Source organism: Cetorhinus maximus, chromosome 7 (assembly GCF_964194155.1).
Source record: "Cetorhinus maximus chromosome 7, sCetMax3.hap1.1, whole genome shotgun sequence".
NCBI classification, from domain to species: Eukaryota; Metazoa; Chordata; class Chondrichthyes; order Lamniformes; family Cetorhinidae; genus Cetorhinus; species Cetorhinus maximus.
In genome coordinates, this window is record NC_135885.1 from 114076453 (window position 1) to 114099209 (window position 22757).

Consider the following 22757-nt stretch of genomic DNA (forward strand, 5'->3'; position numbering starts at 1 on the left):
TTATTGGGGGTAGGTGAGAATGTGGAGTTAAGGTTACAATCAGATCAGCCATATTAAATGGCGAAGCAGATTCAAGAGGGCTGAGTGGCCTACTCCTGCACCTACTTTGTTTGTTTGTATGTTCATAAAATGGGACTTCGTCTCCACCCGGACTATGTGGTGGTCACTCCTACCCATACTATCATAGACAGATGTATTTTGGCGAAGACGAGGTCAAGTCGGAGGCTAGGAATCCTGCAGCGAGTAATTCACCTCCTGACTCCCCAAAACCTATCCACCAACTACAAGGCACAAGTCAGAGTGTGATGGAACACTCTCCACTTGCCTGGATGAGTGCAGCCCGCTTGATTGGCACCCCATCCATAAACATTCACTCGCTCCACCACCGATGCATAGTGGCAGCAGTATGTACCAGCTACAAGATGCACTGCAGGAACTCATCAAGACTCCTTAGGCAGCACCTTCCAAACCCATGACCACTACCAGCTAGAAGGACAAGAGCAGCAGATAGATGGGAACACCAGCAACTGGAAGTTCCCCTCCAAGCTACTCACCATCCTGACTTGGAAATATATCGCCGTTCCTTCGCTGTCACTGGGTCAAAATCCTGGAACTCCCTTCCTAACAGCACAGTAGGTGTACCTATATCACATGGACTGCAGCAGTTCAAGAAGGCAGCTCACCATCACCTTCTCAAGGGCAATTAGGGATGAGCAATAAATGCTGGCCCAGCCAGTGACGCCCAAATCCCATGAATTAATTTTTAAAAAAGTATGTTTTTCCCTCTTGTCGGCTCCCTCACCGCCTACTGCAAACCCAGTCTGTCAGCTCTGTTCTTTAGGACTCGGCCAGCTTGGTCAGTAGTGGTGCTACTGAGCCGCTCTTGGTGATGGACATTGAAGTCCCCCACCCAGAGATATTCTGTGCCCTTGCCACCCTCAGTGCTTTCGAAGTAGTGTTCAGCATGGAGGCGTCCTGACTTATCAGCTGAATGGTGTAGGGGCGGGTGGCGTTAGGTGGTAATCTGCAGGAGGTTTCCTTGCCCATGTTTGACCTGATGCCATGAAACCTCATGGGGTCCAAAACTGACGTTGAGGACTCCCAGGGTAACTCCCTCCTGACTCTATACCACAGTGCCGCCTGGGGGTCTGTCCTGTTGGTGGGACAGGACATACCCAGGGATGGTGAGGATGGTGTCTAGGACATTGACTGTAAGCTATGATCCCATGAGTATGAATATGTTAGGCTGTTGCTTGACTAATCTGGGACACCTCTCCCAATCGCGTGAGGTGTGTGAAGATCTGGCGCAGATTCCTGTCACTTAGAAAGGAACGGATTAATCAGGGATAGTCAGCATGGTTTTGTTAGGGGAAGGTCATGTCTTACTAATTTAATCAAATTTTTTGAGGAAGTAACAAGGTGGATTGATGAGGATAGTGCAGTGGATGTTGTCTACATGGATTTTAGTTAGGCGTTTGATAAGGTCCTCATGACAGACTGGTCAAAAAAGTAAAAGCCCATGGGATACAGGGGAATGTAGCGAGTTGAATCCAAAATTGGCTCAGCGACAGAAAAAGGGTATGGTTGGTGGATGTTTTTGCGAATGGAAAGCAATTTCCAGTGGCATTCCACAGGGCTCAGTGTTGGCCCCCTTGCTGTTTGTTGTATATATTAATGATTTGGACTTAAATGTGGGAGGCATGATTTGGAAATTTGCAGATGACACGAAAATTGTCCGTGTAGTTGATAGTGAAAAGGGTAGCTGTAGTCACCAGAATGATATCAATGGTTTGGTTGAGTGGTTGGAAAAGTGGCAGATGAAAATCGATTCAGAGAAGTGTGAGGTAATGCATTTGGGGAGGGCAAACAAAGTTAGAGAATATACGATAAATGGGAGGATATTGGGAAGGGTACCGGAGTGTAAGTCCACAGGTCCCTGAAGGTGGCAGGACAGGTGGATAAGGTGGTAAAGCAAGCATATGGAATGCTTTCCTTTATTGGATGAGTTATAGAATACAAAAGCAAGGATGGAATGGTGTATAAAACGCTGGTTAGGCCACAGCTGGAATTTTGTGTACCGTCTGGCCACCACCTTAAAGGTAGAACATAATCACTTTAGAGAGAGTACAGAGGAGATTTACAAGAATGTTGCCAGGGCTTGAAAATTGCAGCTATGGGGAAATATTGGATAGGCTGGGTTTGTTTTTCTTGGAACTGAGGAGGCTGAGGGGTGACCTGATTGAGGTGTGCAAGATTATGAGGGACTTAGATAGAGTAGACAGGGCTGCTGTGTTTCCCCTAGCAGAGAGATCAATTACCAGGGGCACAGATTTGAGGTGATTTGTAGGATTAAAGGGGACATGAGGAAAAACTTCTTCATCCAGAGGGTGGTGGGTGTTAGGAATTCACTGCCTGCTTTGGTGACGGAAGCAGAAACCCTCATCTCATTTAAAGGGTACCTGGATCTGCACCCAAAGTGCTATAACCTGCAAGGCTATGGACCGGGTGCTGGAAGGTGGGATTGTCAGGATGGCACGGCTTCTTTTTGGTTCCTCATCATCCTCCTCCTCTGAGGTTGCCTCATGCTGCACTATGACTTCAGAAGCTAGAGCCTCTCCCATCTGCAGCACCAAGTTGGGTAAAGCGCAGAAAACCACCCCTTTCTGGAAACCCTCACTGGAGCATATTGAAGGTGCTGCAAGATCAGTCCAGGCACTTGAATCTCATTTTGAGGAGGCCAGCGTGACTCGCATTATAGCGTCCACTGGCTCGGTCCTAGGGTTCCTCACTGGTGTCAGCAACCATTTCTTCAGTGAGGAACCCTTGCCGGCAAGGATCCATCTCTGTAGCCGCAGGGGTGGGGGATTGCCCACTAGGAAATTGGAGCTTACCTTCTCTGTCATCATGGCACACAGATTGGCCACAGCCTCTCAGGACAGTTGCAATCTTCAGCGACACTGCTGATCCAAAATCCGGAGGTAGCTTATCCAAAGTCTGTAGACACTAGCCACTGGATACCCTTGCCCCTGTGCCAGTCTCTGTACCCAGTTCACTCTGCACCCTTCTGCCACTTCCCCATCACAAAGCTGCCCCTTCAGGTGGCCAGGAGGTAACTGATGTCTGTTTCATTTTCCCGGTTCCTCAGAACCCTCTCAGGTTCTCCTCCTCTGAAATGCACAATGTCCCTGCCACTTGGGAACTGCCATTAAAAGGGGGACACTCTTCCCATGGTTGCAGAAACAATACCCAGGCCAACACCCCTCTTAGGCCCCTTCCCAATGAGTCCTCTGCCAGGAGGACTAACTGCTCAAAGAGGCCTCAAACCAAAACAAATCGTTGCCCTTCTTCCTTTCAACTAAATGAAAAGGCCTCAGTGAACATCTGCTGAATGCAGCAACACCAACAACTGCTGCCCGTAGCTGCCCTTTCAAAGTTGCCAAGACGCTGATCCCTCATGTCACCCATGCACTGTTTGCAAAATTCTGAGGGGCTCGTAAAATCACTGTCAATTTCCTCCACAATGATCTTATTTGGCTTTTAGTTGTCTGTTTAGAAATTGTGAGCGGAATCCCTACTTGACTTGCTGTCCACCCCTGGTGAAATTGCATCCCAGCATCATGACCTAACACCATCTCCCATGAGTTTACGCCACCCCTCACCCCATCGCCATCCATTTTTCAAAGGTAAAATTCTGGCCCATGCTTCTGTTTTTTTAAGCAGGAATGAGTCCCAATTAATAATACTTGAAATGAAAGTAGAAACTTTAATCACTTGTGGCTTTCTTCTGGCTCAGGTGATGCCAGGAGCTGGTGTCAACCTGGGTTGGGTTCAGCATGTAGTGCCAATGTTTTATTTGCACCACAGCAACAAGTATGGAAAAAAAAAATCTATGAAGCTGAATACAGCAAAATACTGTTATAAAAATACATAGGACTAACATATTTTCATTTGCTGCACATTTTCAACAAACTAAAGCAATTGAAACATGAAGTATTTTAAAAGCAAAAGTACATCATTGCCATTATTCTTTGCATCACTGCAGTTTTCCATTATTTAACTAAAAGGCATAAGGCAAAAAAATGGAAAAATGTGAATTTACCAAAAAAGAATCAAAGCCACCAAACTGATCAGAGTAATCATTACATTTCCACTCAGGACTATGGCTCCTCCACCAGGCTTATTTGAATAGGTACCATCTTCTGTCTGAGAGGTTGTATCAACACCATCCAGAGCGAAATTGTGCCTATTTTTCTTGTCAGGCAGCCCTGCTGAAGCAAATAAGAAACAGAGGATAACTTATTGCTTCATCAGTTAAGATAAAATGATACTGCGTATTGACCTAAACATACAGAGCTAAGGGCCCATGCAGCACCTTGTCCTCATTCTGACTATCCTGGCTAGTTTCTGAACTCTAGGCAACGTGACAAAAATAAATAGGTCAACTTTCCAATTGGAACCAAGTTATGGTCAGATTCAGTGATTTACAGGAGAATAAGAAGAAAAAAATGTCCTGGCCACAGCATCCGCTGATAAGAATTAATAACCACCATAAAACGTCATCTCCTGCCAAAAGAACCAGTTATATGTAATTATCCATTCTAATGAATAACCCCAAATTCAATACTGTGATTAAATTACACCATTATTGACATACCAATTAGATCAGGGCAGCTGTGGAAAAGGTTTCATATTAGTCAATACAAATATAATTCAATGAGTCAGCTGCATTGATAACAACAGAGGAAGGCTATGGACAAGTCACTTTCATTCAATGTCTATTTCCTTCAACAGAAGATAGAGATTGTTGCAGGGAAATGTGAAATTAAAGCTGCAATGCTACTGGAAGATCTGCATCATGGACCCTTAATGTTAATTTCCCTGCCCAAATATGTTGCTGCAATTCAAGTGCCTTTTACATGCACCCAATATGTACAACATCCCATTAGATTCATTATAGTTCTGTTAACGTTGTTCAAACAAAATGCATAAAATAATAACCTGTAAACTTGAGTAAAATTCAGTAAAATAAAAAAATGAGCCCTTGTAAATAAATTCTGTGAAAAGTGCTGTTTGTTGTAGGTTCATGGTTGAGTGTTGGAGACAAACTTCTTTCACGTACCAACAATTATATGCAGTTGAGCTTTCGTCATTTCACTCTGGATGGTCAAAGCCACAAACTTTTGATGTCTAATAATCCAATCTTTGGACTCCGGGCACTGGTACAATCAAGAGAACCAGGCATCGGAATCAGAATTTGATTTTGGGTGACTGGAAGTGCATTGTAGCTTCTCTTTATTGCATCATATATTGCTACAGTGGGCAAGACAATGGAAGAGAAATTGGTTTTAGACTGTTTTAGGGAACAGAATGATCAGTGAGTCGATTGGAGTGTGTGAAGCCTGAGGCTCGAGGATTGGCTGAAATAGTGACTTGAGACTCATCAGCATATTTCCTGACAACTGACCATAGTCAAATGTTCAAATACAGCTCGCTGGTCCCCAGAGCATTAATTTATGCCAGCTACCTTATGCAGACAGGCTGACCAAAAAACTGGGGGGAGCAGACCTGGTGTCTGCATCACTCATAGCTAAGGGTTGCTAAAAGAGGTGCTTGAACCGGCATTAGGGCCCTCAGTAATACCAATTTTAGGCAGCTGATAGGGATGCCTGAATATCAGCAATATGGCATTGGATGTCTTTCAACTGCCTTTGGGCATGGGAAACAGTGCCAGGAAATTGGTGCTTTTTACCTCTGTAGTTGTGCTTGAAAAAATAGGCATAGAATAGGGGTTCAATTTCTTCCCCCTTGTTTTGAACAATTAAATATGTGAAGCAGGCACTTCAATATACATGGAACTGATATTTGAGAAATGGATTATGTTAACTATTATGCTTTGTAGCATGGTTAAGAATCATAGCTGGGAAGCTGAATTTAAAAATATTAAGATAAAAGCAAAAAACTGCGGATGCTGGAAATCCAAAACAAAAACAAAAATACCTGGAAAAACTCAGCAGGTCTGGCAGCATCTGCGGAGAGGAACACAGTTAACGTTTCGAGTCCGAATGACCCTTCAACAGAACTAAGTAAAAATAGAAGAGAAGTGAAATATAAGCTGGTTTAAGGGGGGGGGGGGGGGGGGTGGGACAAGTAGAGCTGGATAGAGGGCCAGTGATAGGGCCAGACCTGCTGAGATTTTCCAGGTATTTTTGTTTTTGTTTTAAAAATATTAAGCTAATTTGCCCATCCCTACATGTCACAGTTGCTGTGTTTTTTCAGGTATTTCCTTCAATCCAGCTTCACTGATCACTCCCCGAAACAGGCTTCACGACCCACACAATCCAGGGGGTCCTAATATTTTCTGCCCATTATCTAGATAAACAATTACATGATCCAGGATTCAAAACAGAGAACCACTTGCTCTGCATTCCAAATGTTGAAATCTAACTCTTTATGGAAGATGAACTCAAATAGTATCTTAACGAATAGGGCTTCAAATCATCAGTTAAAATACATGAATATGACCAGTTTCACGGGGCAAACAATCATTTTTTTCTACGCTACTCTTGTAGGAAAAATAAGAAATATGGAACTTACCAACTCTGTAAACAGGGGAATACTGTGGATGGGTTAATCTCACAAAGTTCATCTGGTTCAGAGTTTTACAACACAATGACAACGTAGATCACCGTGTATCTCAGTGACTGAGAGAGCACAACCTGCCTTAAATCTGAGATGGTTGTGGGGGGTTCCACCATTCAATGAGATCATGGCAGGTCTGTGAGCTAATTCCATACACCTGCTTTTGCCCCATATCCCTTAATATCTTTGGCTCACAAAAATCCATCAATCTCAGTTTTAAGTGTAATTATTGATCTGGCATCAACTGTCATCTGGAAGGGAGTTTCAAGCTTCTACCATCCTTTGTGTGTAGAAGTATTTCCTAATTTCACTTCTGAAAGATCTGTCCCTCTAATATTTTGACTATGCCCCATATGTTTAGACTCTCTATCAGTGGAAATATTTTCTCCCTATCAATCCTACATATTACTCGGTATCGTCAAGGTTTCAAGCAAATCGCTCCTTAACCTTCTGAATTCCAGGGAACATAATCCTAGTTTGTTTAATCTCTCCTCCTAATTTAGCCCTTGGAATACAGGTATCATTCTGATAAACCTACTTTGCACTGCCTCCAAGGCCAATATATCCTTCCTAAGGTTTGGTGAGCAAGAACTGCTCACAGTTTTCCAGGTGTGTTCCAACAGTGCTTCATATAGCTGAAGCATGACTCCGACATTCTGGTCCTCTGGATATACAGGACAACATTCGATTAGCCTTTTTGTGATTTCTTTGACATTTTAATATGTACCTGGATCCCCAAGTCTTTTTAGATCTCCATTGTTTCAAGCTTTACATAATTTGGGAAGAACCCTGTTCTATCCCTTATAGGTCCAAAGTGGATGACCACACATTTGCCCACACTGAAATCCATTTGCCACAATTTCTCCAATTCGCTTAATCCATCTAAATCCATTTACACTCTCACAATGCTGGGGAGAGTTTTCTCCCCGTCGGGTGAGCTGGCTGGGACCGGGCACGGGCGGGCGTGGAGCCGATTGCCGCCCGTAGTTGGCTGCATGCAGCCATTTTAGGTGGGCAGGCTAATTATGGCCCACCCAACGTGACGCACACCCGGAAGCGCTCAGCGCTACCTGTGTGGACGGGGGGAAGAGGGAGAGTCGGGGCTTGACTCAGGGAAATTAATTTCATTATGAAAAATTGGAAAAAATAAAATTACTCAGACATGTCCCTTCATGTGACATTGTATATGAATTTTAATAACACATCTTATTTAATTAATAAACACTTCATGAAACCTCATCCTGCCCATGGATGAGGTTCCATTAAAAATGCGAAGGCTGCCTGGGCTTTTCGCCTGCCCGCCAACCTTGAGGTTGGATGGGCAGCCCTGACAAGTACTTCAATTAGATCATTAATGGCCTTTGACAGTTTGGCAGGTGGCAGGTGTGCAGATGACTCCGGTGCGCGCCCGCCGAACTGAAGATTGGAATGACACGTGGTGACGTCAGGGAACACGCCCGACGTCATCGCGCATCATTTTACATGTCGGCGTGCGGGGCCTGCCCCTGCGCGCCGAATGGAAGATTCTAGCCACTGTCTATCTTAGTGTTGATTGACAAATTTGGATATGTACCTTCTATCCCATCAATTAAGTCATTAATAAATACAGTGAATAGCTGAATCTCAAAACAGACCCTTGGTGGACACCATTAGTCACGTTCTGCCAATTAGCGACCCGCCTAATTATCCCAACTTTCTGGGTGGAATTTTTCCTTCTAGAGAATTTTCCCATCTGCAGTGGTGGACAGGAAAGTTGGTGTGATTCCCGCTGGCTGATGGGTAAGATTAATCTGTGTGATTTTCTGCTTTTCAGCTCATTAATTATGCATCAATAAGGAGCTCATCGAATCTTGTGGTGGGGTGTGCACTCAGTGTACATCAGCCACGTGTGGAAAATGACTGTAAGTGACCTATAATGTTGAAGCTTGCCTAGCCAATCACTAACTACCTCTTCTCTCTATTTCAGCTATCATCAAGAAAAGGTGAAGGATAACCTCCAGCAAGCGCCTAAGCCCTAGCCCCCAGACCATCTCAGATGGGAAGGCAGAGCAACCAACAGATGAAAACCCATCACTGCATTCACTTGCACCTTCCACCAGCACAGACACACATACCTCGGTGGAGCCTAGTTCTAGAGTAGGCTCAGGTTCACAATCTGGTGATCACCTCAAGGGCATGTGTCCACAGCAGGCGAAGGACTGAGGCCCATGCTGAGTCCAAGTCCGATGGCGAACTTCCAGAATTGGCCTTGAGAGAACAGCTAAGATCCAGAGACAGGTAGGGGAACATCAGGCAGAGCTGTCAGAGGCTGTCACCAGACTGGAACGAAGGATGGAGGAGTCCATGGACATCTAATGTCATGGCTCCAGCATGCGAGCACATCATAGTCTACTTGAGAAGGGTGACGGCCATCTTGGAGATCCAAGTCCAGCAGTTTCTGCTGGATTTGTGCCCGGACATGCATACCATTGTTCTAGCCAGTGAGAGGTGAGAGGAGGACGGGGCATCTCAACCTCACTCCAAGTGCCCCTTCTCCTCAAGGAGTCAGGGAGGACCATTCTGCACCCAAAGGGTGAAGGAGTACTAGCCAGACATTCTGGGGGGATCCACCAGGACACTGCAAGGGTGTCCTGCCACTCCAAATCCCCTCTACCTGTGAACACATCAACTCCAGCAGGTCAGGCCAAGGAGGGTGCACCTGCCCCAGAACAGGAGACCCTTAACAGGCTGGGACCATCCAGGCCTCGGACCACCAGAGGACACCCACCAAAGTCATCTCAGACAACTGGGCACAACAGTCAGCAGGCTGCCTCCACCTCTGCTGCGGATGTCGGGGCTGCACTGAGACGTAGTGGTGAGGTTAGAAAAATTAAGAAGTTTTGAATGCACAGTTGTGGCACGGATGTTCATTCACTGTATATAATCTGTGCTATTGTAAATACAGTTCACATTTATCCCTCCCCAAGTCTCAGGTATTGAATGGCTAATCGATGTGACGCAAGGTCCCACATTCATTCAAGGTACAAAATGACTTCCCTCCCCCCGATCCAATTACCTCCTGTGTGGATCCTCATTTCCATTAATTCTCACTCAATCTAATCACAGTGAATCGCCTTTAGTTCCACATCTGCAACATGAACAAAGGCACTTCATATGTAAAAATGATGGCTGGACAATACCTATGTGACCCTTGCACCTCAGACATTATTTGGCTTTCTGAGAATTGTTCATCAAGGTTAGTTATTATCCTGATGCTGTTGCACTGAAATGTGTAGTTTATGGATGTAACAAGTATTTGTTGCAATCAACGTTTGAATCTTTTCTCCCAAGTGTCCTTTGCAATGGCGTTTGTTTTATGACTCTGAGTTTTTGGGAAAAGTAGTATTAATCGTCAAGCACCATAGCCTTTTGTGCCTCCCTGCAGCGTGTTTTCATCTCCATTTTTAAGGCTGAACGTTATTCCTTTCTTAGTTCCCACTCTCCCACGCATGACGCTGAGCGATGGAAGTAAGTTCCACTCTGTGACATTGGAAATATCTGCTAGAGGGGAATGAGTGTGTGATGCCAGGAGTGTGTGCTCGCCCTAATGAAACAGTCCACTTACCTGTGAGGATCACATTTTGCTCCTGAATGGCTTCCGAGTGATGCTTTATGGAATCCTTCTGTAAAGGCACAGCACGCAAATCAATATGGAATTCACTGCATGACTGTGTTCTCATTGACTTAGGATAGATAGAAAGGATTAGCCTTTGTGAGATGGGCAATATCGAGGATTGTAATGCTATGAAAGGGATGCTTTGGCACATCTCCTGAGTGCTCAGCAGAATCTATGAAGGGAAGGGGTTGTCATTGACTGCTGTGTCAATACTGACTCGCCATACCTCTCCCAAATGCCAAAGCAATGCAAGACATAGACTTGGCAGGTTTCTGACGAATGCAGGGCCATGAGTGTTTGTTAATAATCAAACTATGGTCCTGCTGAGCCACTTTGTGTGAGGACAATGTGAACATAACTCGCAGCTTTGGGTGCATGATGTAGAGTAACAGGTTACTGCATCCTGGTGCCCAATGCACATTGGGGCTTAGTAGTAAGATGAGGTATCTGCATTACTGATCCATGAGAGCTGGCGATTGGAGAGATGGTGCTGCCTGGATGTCTCTCTTGAGACAGTCAAGCGCTAACCATTGATGAATGTTTCTATTGTTAGCGCTGCCTTGCTAAGCTGCTGTCACATTGGCATGAGTGCATCCATGTGTGCAATGGCGTTTCAGCAAGTTGAAGGATGCCACACCCATTGACTTGTTGATGCCATGGTTGAAAGGACTGCACAATCTGTAGTTGCAAAAGAAGGTGTGCTGGTAAAGTGCTGATCACATTCTACAATGGCCACTTGTTCCCTAGGCTACTGTGCCTTCCAAGGGTGACCCCATCATTTGGGATGAAGGTGACTTATGCTGCCTCAGTGATTATTGTGAGATTGATGACCTTTCGTGATAAATTGACACTGATGATGCAGGTTTTGTTGTGTCCTCTGCATTGAAGTCTGCAGAGGCCTTCAATCATGAAAACTTGTCTTCATCTTATTCCTCTTAAAATCTTGTAGCTATGAGGTTATTACAGGCACATTTGCTGCGTCATGCCGTGCCATAGCATTCTCACGTGGCTCATCATTGCACACTTCAGATTCATCCCCTTACAAGTCCTCCTAATCCGAGGACATGTCTAGCTCCTTCATATTTTCCTCTAGTAACAACTTTGCAGTGCCAGGTTGTGCAGGGTGCAGAAAACAACTATGATGCTGGACACTGTCTGCGATGTGTATTGGAGAGCCCCACCTGATTGGTCCAAATTTCTGAAACGCACCTTTAAGAGGCCAATAATCTGCTTGATTAAAGACCTTGTGGCGGAATGTGCAGCATTGTATCTCTCCTCAATGCCCTCCGTGGCTGACAAATGGGTGTCCTTAGACATGTCTTATCACCGAGGAGCCAACCATCCAAAGTTTGATTATTAAGTTCCCTCAAATATCTCCGGCAATTGGGAGTGACTCAAAATGTATGAGTCGTATAAGTTTCCTGGGTACCTAGCACAAACAAGCGGGACCTATTTTCTGTGATCACAAATTAGCTAACGTTCAGACACTGAAATCCTTTTCTATTAACGAATCTCACAGGCTGCTGCTGTGGAGCTTTCAAGGCCACATGTATGCAGTCGATGACATCCTGCACTTGCAGGAAGCCTGAGATCGCAGCAAATTACACAGCTCTGGCAGCCTGGCTTGCTTCATCCATGCAGAACTGCATGTAATGGTGAGCTTTATTGAAAAGGGCATCGGTCACCTCCCTTATGCATTTGTGTGTGTTGTGAGATTCTGAAAAGGTCCCCAGTGGATCCCTGGAAAGGTCCACTGGCAAAAAGGTTCAGGGCGTTGGTAATGTTTGTCAACCTGACACCTCCCCTTCTGGATGCTGCATGCACCCTTACTTTTCAGCGCCCCTCTCCCGCACCCTTGAGACCATCCAATGCCCCACCATGACCTTCCAGCTACTGAGATACTGGATCTGGATGTATCCCCTGGCTGTTACTGCGCCTGCTGCCTCATAATACCGTGACTCGAACCTCAGGACCAAATTCCTTAGGTGACTGATCACACCCTGTACACCATACTGTGCATGACCGTCACTGCCCAGAGAGGCCTTTTCCTGCCCAAGACCAAGGCCTAGACATTCGTGGCATGCAGAGACCAGGACGGTCTCTTCAATATGCTCTTGACAGTGTGGCCTCAGTCCCAGGACAGTCTCTGATTCTTCATTGGGCACTCTTATAACTCTTGCCCCAGGACAATCTTTCACTACCCCACTCTGTTACTTGACCGTCCCCTCGTCCTCCCTGTCTCTCCCGTTCCCTCTTGTGTTCCACACAGCCCCAAGTCCTGCCTTCATCTCGCCCTCCTCTCGTGTTCCGCACCCACCCCATTCCTGCCTCTCCCCTCCCCTTCCACATTCCCCCCAGTTCTGCCTCCGTCTCACCCCTCTATACTGGTCTTGATACGCATGCCCAGCCTTGACAAAGCTTGTGCTACAAACACCAAGGGTAGAATCTTACTTATGGCAGGCAGGCAGGGTGGGAGCGGGCGCGGAGCCAATCGCCACCTGCGATCGGCTGCACACTGCCATTTTATGCGGGTGGGCCAATTAAGGCCTGCCCAGCGTAATGCACGACCAGTAGTGCTCAGCGCTACCTGTGTGAGCTGGGGGAGGAGGGAGAGTCAGGGCCTGCGCTCCTTCACATATGCATGTGAAAGAGCACAGCAATCTCCCTCGGAGGTGCCTCAGGGAGATTAAGCGGATAATAAAAGTCTTTGAAAAATAAAGTAAACAATTATTGAAACATGTCCCCTCATGTGATAGTGTCACATGAGTTGGTCCATGTTTGTGAAGTGTACAAAATTTATTTATTAATTTTATAAAACCTTCAGGAAACTTCATCCCACCCGCGGACGAGGTTTCCTGGAAAATGCAAAGGCTGCTTGGGCTCTTCACTTGCCTGCCAACCTTATGGTTGGGCAGGCAGCGTTGTTAATAAGGTCAATTGCTTACTTAATGGCCTTAATAGGCTGGTAACAGTTCGGCGGGTGCACAGCCGCCTCAGGCGTGCACCTGCTGAACGCAATATTGAAATGACGCGCAAAGATGTCAGCACGCACGCCCGATGTCATCTCGCGTCATCTTACGCATCAGTGTGTCGGGCTGGCCCCCGCACGCCAATGGCAATATTCTGCCCCAAATATCTTGCAGCAATGCTCTTAAATCTTGGCAAAAGCAAGGTCTAAAGACCTCCAAGTCGTGGATGAAGTGAAGCTGGCCAGGTGTATGCCACTTTTATACAGTCGTGAAACAGACTATTCTAATTATCCGCTGGAGGGGAAACGTAATTCCAGCAAGTTGGCCTTTTAATGAGCATTCATGAGATGTGAATGAATGCAAATGTGGCTCCTGGCATAGATCAGCGGGAAACTTGACTTGCCTTTAACCCGCCACCAAATTCCAAACTAACTTCCTGCCGGCTGGAAGCTGAATTTTTTCCCACTGCTGGCGGGGTGAGGTTTCCAACACAAATAAAAATAAAATTAAAATTAATAACGTGTCCCTGCTCATGTAACAGAGTCACATGCGTCACATGAGGGGACATGTTTCATTACATTTTAGAAAGCTTTATTATTTATTTTGAAAAATGTTCATTTCCTTGAGGCAGCTCTGTGCCTCAGGGAGATTTTCAAGGGCACACCCGCACCCATGCGCAAAGTTCCCGCTCACCCTCCTTCCCTGCCCCCCCACCAAAGCAGCACTGAGTGCTGCCGCTCACGTTTCACAATGTGTGGGCCTTAATTGGCCCGCCGGCGTGAAATTGCGGTCCGGCCCCGATCGTGGTCAGCAGTCGGCTTCCCGATTGCCCCTGCCGAGCCCACCCGACGAGGGAAAAATCCTCCCCATGCATTTATCCAATCTACCACTTCACAGCTGCTACCAGAGGGCCTACACACAACAGGTACAGTCTTAAGTCCTTTTCTGTTTCTTAATTCTACTCATAAGCTCTCCATTGATGGTTTATCTCTCATTACATCCTCTCTTATCATTCAAGTAATTTTATCTTTATTCACTGAAGCTACTCCTCCCTTGTATCGATTTCCCTATCTATCCTGCAGACCTTAAAACCTATTTTCATTTAGTTCCCAGACCTGGTTGGCTTGCAGCCTTATCTCTGTAATAGCTACCATGTCATACCTCCAGGTTGAACTATTCATTCAATTTGCTCAGAATACTCTGTGTGTTTGCATGAAGAATGCTTATTTGGGCAGCATCACCCTAACCTTTCCTTCAGCTTTAATGTTTTGCTCACATGTTTCTTATTTCTTTCACCTGGGTTAATTACTTTACAACTTTTGGTTTTCACTTTCAGGATCTCTTGCCTACTCCTGCCGATATTGTTGGCCCCAACATGGATCATAATAACTGGGTCTTACGCCCCCCTGTCCAACACAAGCTGGCTTGAGGTCTCCCCAGCCTGGCACCAGGAAGGCAAAAACCATGTGGAATTCTTGATCCTGCTTAGAAAGAATTCTATCTGTTCCCCGAATTATTGAATCCCTCACAACTACAACATTACACTTCCACCTCTCCCCTTTGGAAGCCTCCTGCCCCAAGGTGCCATGGCCTGCATTCTGGATGTCCTTCCGACAGACATTAACCTTATCCTCACAGGTAGCAAGTACAACATTGTACCTAAAACTGATAGGCTTAGGTTTTGTGATTCCTCATTCTCTACCTCATCTGGGTTCCCCTTACTCCGTTCACTGCCAGTCACTCAAATGGCATTTTGGACGTGTACTACTCTACAAGGTGTGACCAAAGTCTGAAGCAAACAGTCTGGAAACTGGTTCCCCTCCCTTATGTGGTAGAATGTTTGCAACTCACACTTCAGCTCATTGGCTGAATTTTTGGGCCCATCCAAAATTGAGATTGGAGGAGGGAGGGGGAGGAGTGGATGAAGTAGTCTCTGGTTAGTGTATCAGTTACAGAAAGCCATTCCTGGCACCAGAAATATTCACCAGGGAGGTGGGAGGGCAGGACAAAATTCCTGCTCTCCTCCCTATTGAGGCTAATTAAAAAGTTCAAAAAGCTTGAGAAGGGGGAGGGCAGAATATTTAAGGGGGCCCACAGGTTTCAGGAGCTGTCAGTTTCTGATCAGTTGTAGGCATGCGAGTCCAGCATGGGGAGCTAATCAGTGCTTCCCCTGGGCATCATCTAGGCTCTATAATAGCTATCTAGGCTAGCTGGGCAAAGAGAAAATGGGCACTTAGTAAGGAGGTGCCATTGCTGCTGCGCATGTGATAGGGAGAGTGGGCATTCATTGCCTGGGCACTGAAAGCGGTTGGCACCCCCTCAACCCCACCACTGCATGGGACAAAGAACAGGGAGCAAGGCCTAGAAGGAAGACTGCAGCTGGCAATGGGGCATAATTGTCAGATTTTGGGCCCAGTAACAAAGAGGGGAAAACATCTTGCGCAGGAAAGGTGGAATCCTGAGCAGTGGGAGGGCACAGGAGGGGAAAGAGGGACAGGAAGACAACAGAGGTCATGCCCTCATCACAGGATCTACCACCAAAGAGGGTGCTCACTGGAGATGACCGAGACCCAGTGCTGCAAGAGATTGCAACTCTCTAGTCAGATGGTCACAGGTATCTGTGATCTTGTCACTGAAAACCTTGCACCTCCTGTGTCCTTGAAATTTTGTTCTGGTTCGTTCCAAGGGTCAGCTGTGGACCTTGGTGGCATCTCACAAGTGGCTATGCAGCATTGGCTCTCTGCTAGGGCTGCACAGTACATTCAGATCAATGCAGATTTGGCTTCGCAGGGAAGTATGTGGATGGATCCTAGGGGACAAGGAGCATGGGTGCTCACCCTTTTACAGGAGCCCCAGGTACAGGGGCAATATAACCAATGCCACTTGTCCTAGAAGTCAACCATGGAGCAGGCCATTAGGCTTCCGAAGATGTGTTTCTGGTGCTTGAACCAGTCGAGCAATGCCCTCCAATATCCTCCTCAAAGATTTGCAGTCGCTATGGTGGTATGCTGCACTGTCTGTAACAAGGCTTTTCAGAGAGCTGTGAACCTTGAGGACAGTGAAGTCCAGGAAGGAGACAGCTCATCAAGGGAAGAGCAGGAGCAGGAGGTGAGAGAGGAGAAGGAAGAAGTTGAGGTGAAGAGGGATGACACTGAACAGAGAGGTGCCCCTCTTGCATGACAAGGTGGCCTCCTCCTGCTGCCCTCTGGGAAGAAGGCCTCCCTCTTCTCCCTCACAGCCTCCAATATTATATCCAGTTTGGCATTGATGAAACAAGGGGTAGTCCTGCTCTGGGAGTCAGGACTCCAGCTCCGCAGTGACATCGCACTTCCCTTTGGTGCTGTGCAAGGCTTTGGTACAATCGGAAATTTCTCCTTTAGGACAACCTCAGTGATGGCTGCTGTGGGATCTAAATGAGTTCCACACTTCATCTGACCCTCCTCCATTCTCGCCCCCAACTTGTCCTAAGTGGACAGAAAACCCAACCACCATATTAAATGCAGACTTACTCATGTGAAAATCTTAACTTTGTTCAGTTTCCAACTGGAGACAGGTTATTGACCTGAAGACACGCCTGGCTTCTGTGTCTCACCTTCATGGTGAAAATTTGGCCAATGGCTGTGAACCAACAAGATTCAAAATGGAGACATCAAGTGCAGATATGTTTGCTCAGGGCAGTCTTGCTGTCCACAAACTCCCACGTATTGCAGTAGAGACGCACAAGCTGCTCTGTCATATCAGAACCTAGATTATTTGTCTAATATCTCCCTCCTGATTGCTGGTCCAATGCCGCCCCCCACCACCTCTCCCACTTTCTGGCCTGCATTCTCACTTCCCCATTCTCCCGCCTGGTTTGTAACAAGATAGATGAGTTGAGTGCACAAATAGAAATAAATTGAGATGACTTGAGAGCTATTACAGAGACGTGGTTACGGGGTGACCAAGACTGGGAACTCAATACTCAAGTGTATTCGACGTTCCGGAAAAATAGGCAAAAAGGAAAAGGAGATGGGGTAGCTTTGTTAACAAAGGAAGGTATCAGTGCGGCGGTGAGTCATGATTTAGGTGCAATAGATCGTGATATGGAATCAGTTTGGGTGGGAATAAGGAATAGCAAGGGGAAGAAGTCACAGGTGGGAGTCATCTATAGGCCCCCGAAGACTTGCCTCACTGTAGGACAAAGTGTAAATCGGGAAATAATGGAGGCATGTAAGAAGGGCTCTCCAATGTCATGGGTGATTTTAATCTGCATATTGACTGTACAAATCAGATTGGCAGGAGTAACATGGAAGATGAATTTGTAGAGTGCATCAAGGATTGTTCCTTAAAGCAATACATTGTAGAACCTACCCAGGAACAGGCTATTTTAGATCTAGTAATGTGCAATAATGTGGGATTAATAAGAGATATCGTAGCTAAGGATCCTCTAGGGGATAGCGATCACAACATAGTAGAATTTCAAATTCAGTTTCAGGGTGAGCAACTCGGGTCTCAAACCAGTGTTCTCAACATAAATAATAGCAATTACAGAGGTATGAAGAAAGAGTTGTCTAAAGCGAGCTGGAAAATAAATTAAGGGGAAGGTCAGTGGATGAACAGTGGCAGACATGTAAGTAGATATTTCATAACACTCAGCAAAAATTTATCCCAAGTCAAAAAGAAAGACTCGATGAGAAGGATGAAGCACCCATGATTAATAAAGGTGGTCAAGGAGAGTATCCAATCAAAAACTAAGGCATACAAAGTGGCGAAAACTGGTGGTAGGCCAGAGGATTGGGAATTTTTAGGAACCAGCAGCGGATGACTAAAAAGCTAATAAAGAGGGAGAAAATTGATTATGAAAGTAAATTAGCAAGAAATATAAAAGGAAAACAGCAAGAGCTTATACGGATATATAAAAAGAGAGTAGCTAAAGTGAGCGTGGGACCCTTGGAGGATGCAACTGGAGAATTGATAACGAGGAACAGGGAAATGGCAGATAATTTAAACCAATATTTTGCATCGGTCTTCACTGTGGAGGACACTATAAATATTCCAAAGATATCAGATAAGCAAGGAGCTAATGGGAGGAAAGAACTTGTAACAGTCTATGTCACGAGGGACAAAGTATTTGACAAACTAATGGGACTAAAGGCAGACAAGTCCCCAAGACCTGATGGCCTGCATCCAAGGGTTTTAAAGGAAGTGGCTGCAGAAGTAGTGGAAGCATTGGTTGAAATATTCCAGAACTCACTGGATTCCGGGAGGGTCCCAGCGGATTGGAAAGCCGCTCATTTGATGCCCCTGTTCAAGAAGGGAAGGAGACAAAAAGCAGGAAACTATAGGCCAGTCAGCTTAACATCTGTCATTGGGAAAATGCTAGAGTCCATTATTAAGGAAGAAATAGCGAGACATTTAGAAAAGCTTAACGCAATCAAACAGTCAACATGGTTTTGTGAAACGGAAATCACGTTTGACAAATTTGCTAGAGTTCTTTGAGGATATAACAAGCAGAGTTCATAAAGGGGAACCGGTGGACGTAGTATATTTGGATTTCCAGAAGGCATTTGATAAGGTGCCACATAAAAGGTTATTGCACAAGATAGGTGCTCATGGGGGTAATGTATTAGTATGGATTGAGGGTTGGTTAACACATGGAAGACAGAGAGTTGGGAATAACGTGTCTTTTTCAGGTTGGAAAGATGTAACTAGTGGAGTGCCACAAGGATCAGTCCTAGGACCTCAATTATTTACTATCTATATTAATGACTTGGAGGAGGGGCAGAGTGTAATGTATCCAAATTTGCTGACGATACAAAAATAGGTGGGAGGGCAATTGTGATGAGGACATAAGGAATCTGCAAGTGGATATAGATAGGTTGAGTGAGTGGGCAGAACTTGGCAGATGGAGTTTAATGTAGAAAGTGTGAGGTCATGTACTTTGGTAGGAAAAATAAAAAGTCAGAGAAAGAATCCAAAAAAGTGCAGCACAGAGGGATCTGGGTGTTCTTGTGCATGATCTACAAAAAGTTAGCATGCAGGTGCAGCAAGGAATTAAGAAGGCAAATGGAATTTTGGCCTGTATTGCTAGGGGGTTGGAGTTTAAAAATAGAGAAGTCTTGTTACAACTGTACAGGGTATTGGTGAGGCTGCACCTGGAGTACTGTGTACAGTTTTGGTCCCCATATTTAAGGCAGTTCATTGGAGGCATTGGAGGCAGTTCAAAAGAGATTCACTAGGCTGATTCCTGGATGAAGGGGTTGACTTATCAAGAACGGCTAAACAGGTTAGGCCTTTAGAGTTTAGAAGAATTAAGGGTGATCTTATTGAAACGTACAACATTCTGAGGGGGCTTGACAGGGTAGATGTTGAGAAGATGTTTCCACTAGTGGGGGAATCTCGAACGAGGGGACATAGTTGCAGGATAAGGGGACACTCATTTAAAACTGAGATATGCAGGAATTTCTTCTCTCAGGGAGTAGCGAATGTCTGTAATTCTCTATCCCAGAGAGTTGTGGAGGCTAGATCACTGAAAGTATTTAAAGAGGAGGTAGATAGATTTTTGAAATATCAGGGAGTTGAGGGCTCTGAGGAGCTGGCACGAAAGAGGAGTTGAGACCTGGGGCAGATCAGCCATGATCTTATTGAATGGTGGGGCAGGCTTGATGGGCCGAATGGCCTACTCCTTCTATTTCTTATGTTCTTATGGTTGCAGAACTGACATGCCCACCCCGCACCCTTGATCTCTCCCTCCTGTTCTCCCTCATGATTACCCCACTCCCATCTGTCCCAGTTGTTGCGGTCATCTCCAGAAGTCCCTGGCTGATACCATCTCCTCTTGCCTTTGTTACCTGACATCCTGTCAGTCTGGATGATTGTTGGGAAGGAAAATGACTAAAAAAAAACTGATAATGAGGTCCTGTGTTTACTTCTGCAAGACCTCCACATTGCCAAGATTTCTGGGTCTCCCTGCTGCTAATGCACTGCAACACTCCCTCCTTGTAATATATTGTGGAAAATGTATTTATCATGTTAATACAGATTTAATATTAGTAATACCACTAATAGTAATAATACTATTTTAATTGATATAATAGATATTAATGTAATTTATTGTATTATTTACTGATGGCTTCGGGAATGGAATAAAATAACCACAAATCCAAGATAAAAGCAAAAAACTGCGGATGCTGGAAATCCAAAACAAAAACAAAAATAAAAATACCTGGAAATACTCAGCAGGTCTGACAGCATCTGCGGAGAGGAATACAGTTAACTTTCAAGTCCGTATGACTCTTCAACAGAACCAAGAAAAAATAGAAGAGAGGTGAAATATAAGCTAGTTTAAGGAGGGGTGGGACAAGTAGAGCTGGATAGAGGGCCAGAGATAGGTGGAGATTGCCAAAAGATGTCATAGACAAAAGTACAAAGAGGTGTTGATGGTGGTGATATCAGCTAAGAAATGTGCTAATAGGTGACATTAAGGGTGGAAAGCAGGACGAGCAAGGTACAGATAGCCCTAGTGGGGGTGGGGTGGGGGGAAGGGATCGAAATAGGCTAAAAGGTAGAGATAAAACAATGGATGGAAATACATTTAAAAATAATGGAAATAGGTGGGAAAAGAAAAATCTATATAAATTATTGGAAAAGGGGGGGATCGGAAAGGGGTGGGGATGGAGGAGAGAGTTCATGATCTAAAGTTGTTGAACTCAATATTCAGTCCGGAAGGCTGTAAAGTGCCTAGTCAGAAGATGAGGTGCTGTTCCTCCAGTTTGTGTTGAGCTTCACTGGAATAACGCAGCAATTTTTGAAAGGGCTAATAGAATTCTGGCCTATATATCTAGAAGACTGGAATACAAGGGACTATGGTGTTATGCTATAAAAAGCCCTGGTTAGACCACACTTTAAATACTGTGAGCAGTTCTGGGCACTACATCTCAGGAAGGATACACTGGCCAGAATGTTACCTGGCCTCCAAGGGTTAAATTATTGGGAGAGATTACACAAGCTTGTGTTTTTACACGAACTATGGTGTTGCTTGAACGATTAAGGAACAATTTGATCAAAGCTTTCAACATGTTAAGGGGTCCTGATAGGGTAGATACAGAGAAACAATTTCCATTGGTTGGGGACTCTAGGACCAGGCCATAGTTTAAAAATCAGTGCCTGACCTTTCTGAAGTGATATTGGAAAATACTTTTACACACAAAGCTGGTAGATGTTTGGAATTCTCTTCCACAAACAGCAATCGATGCCAGATCAATTGTAAATTTTAAATCTGATGTTGATAGATTTTTTTAAATCCACAGCTATTAAGGGGAGTGAAGGTGGGTATATGGCATCAGGTCACATCAGCCATGAGATTATTGAACGGCGGTGAATAGGCTCGAGGGGCTCAATGGTTACTTATTTTCCTATGTTCCAATGTGTCAGACTGTAATTTAATTTGCCTTGATTCTAGTTGAAAACTAGAATACACCTGGCTGCAGAGAACAGTGATGATAGAAATTCCTTGAGAGTGACTGATAAGATGTGATCTTGCTTGGAGCAAAAGAGTAAATGGAGAAAGTAGTTGTTTCTCATTTACCAGAGGAACATAGCCTTATTCAATTTTGTTTAATTTGTTTTTATTAGGTACACCAGTGATCTACAGTGTTGTTCAGTTTTTACAAATGACAATGCTCATGTAGACAAGTTAATTATAAAGAAAATTACAGACTGTGTTTGTGTTATTGATTGTGCTGCATGGCAATACTATGGACAAACTAATATTGGTGGCAAAGAAGCAATGGGATTTCATTTATTGGATAGTCAGGGAGAACTTCATAGAATTAACAAGAAGTGATGATGCCAGTGTTTTTCTGGCTGAATGGAAGGCATACAAGTGACAGAAAATCTTGGCCAGTGGAAAATGTTGAAGGATTTCCACTGATGGGAAAATTTTCTTTTCTTCAAAATTACAACCAATAGGATTAAAACGATGTTCGCTTTGGAATCATAGGCCAGAATTTTATGCAGAGGCAATGGCCATGCCCCCAAGGCTGGAAAGTCAGGGGTAAGCCAGCCTCCACATGGTTGGGAAGCCCTGACTTGATTTTATGGCGGTTGAGCATGACTTGGCACAGGTTGTGGCTTCTGTTCCCATCTAGGAGGAAGTTCTGCCTCTGAGAGTTGCCAGTCAATCAGGCTGCTGGCAGCTCTCCAGTTCCCAGCAACGCCACAGGAAGTGGTAGCCCCTGCTGGTACTGCAGCCAGTCCCTTCGAGGGTCAGCAATGGAGACTGGGCACCAAGATAAGTGGGGGGGTTTCACCGGGGCCTTCCTGACGGCCCTGATGTGGTGGGGTGGGGTGGGGGTGAGTGGTCCATGATCTCAAGTCTGAGCTGGGGGAACAAGTGAGTGTGGGGAGCAACCAGTGGGGGGGCCTCTGTTGGGAACTGTGCCTGAACAGAAGTAGCCCCCTCCCCCCAGCAGCTGGTTCTCAGGCTGCAAGGGTTTAGGGCCTTGCTTTGTGGC

General features: G+C 45.3%; 1 protein-coding gene across 2 annotated transcripts in view; it reads right to left on the reverse strand.

Moving 5' to 3' along the window:
• Positions 1-318: 318 nt before the first annotated feature.
• The window catches only part of LOC144682992 (glypican-5-like), a 1265567-nt gene continuing 1243128 nt past the window's right edge, over positions 319-22757 (reverse strand). Inside the window, exon 8 of one of the 2 annotated variants that reach the window (XM_078545931.1) lies at positions 319-4265. In XM_078545931.1, coding sequence (XP_078402057.1) covers positions 4096-4265 — 170 coding nt within the window. In that variant the 3' untranslated portion in view covers positions 319-4095. Of the gene's footprint in view, positions 4269-22757 lie in introns of both variants that reach the window. The other variant, XM_078545930.1, reaches the window with a different exon arrangement.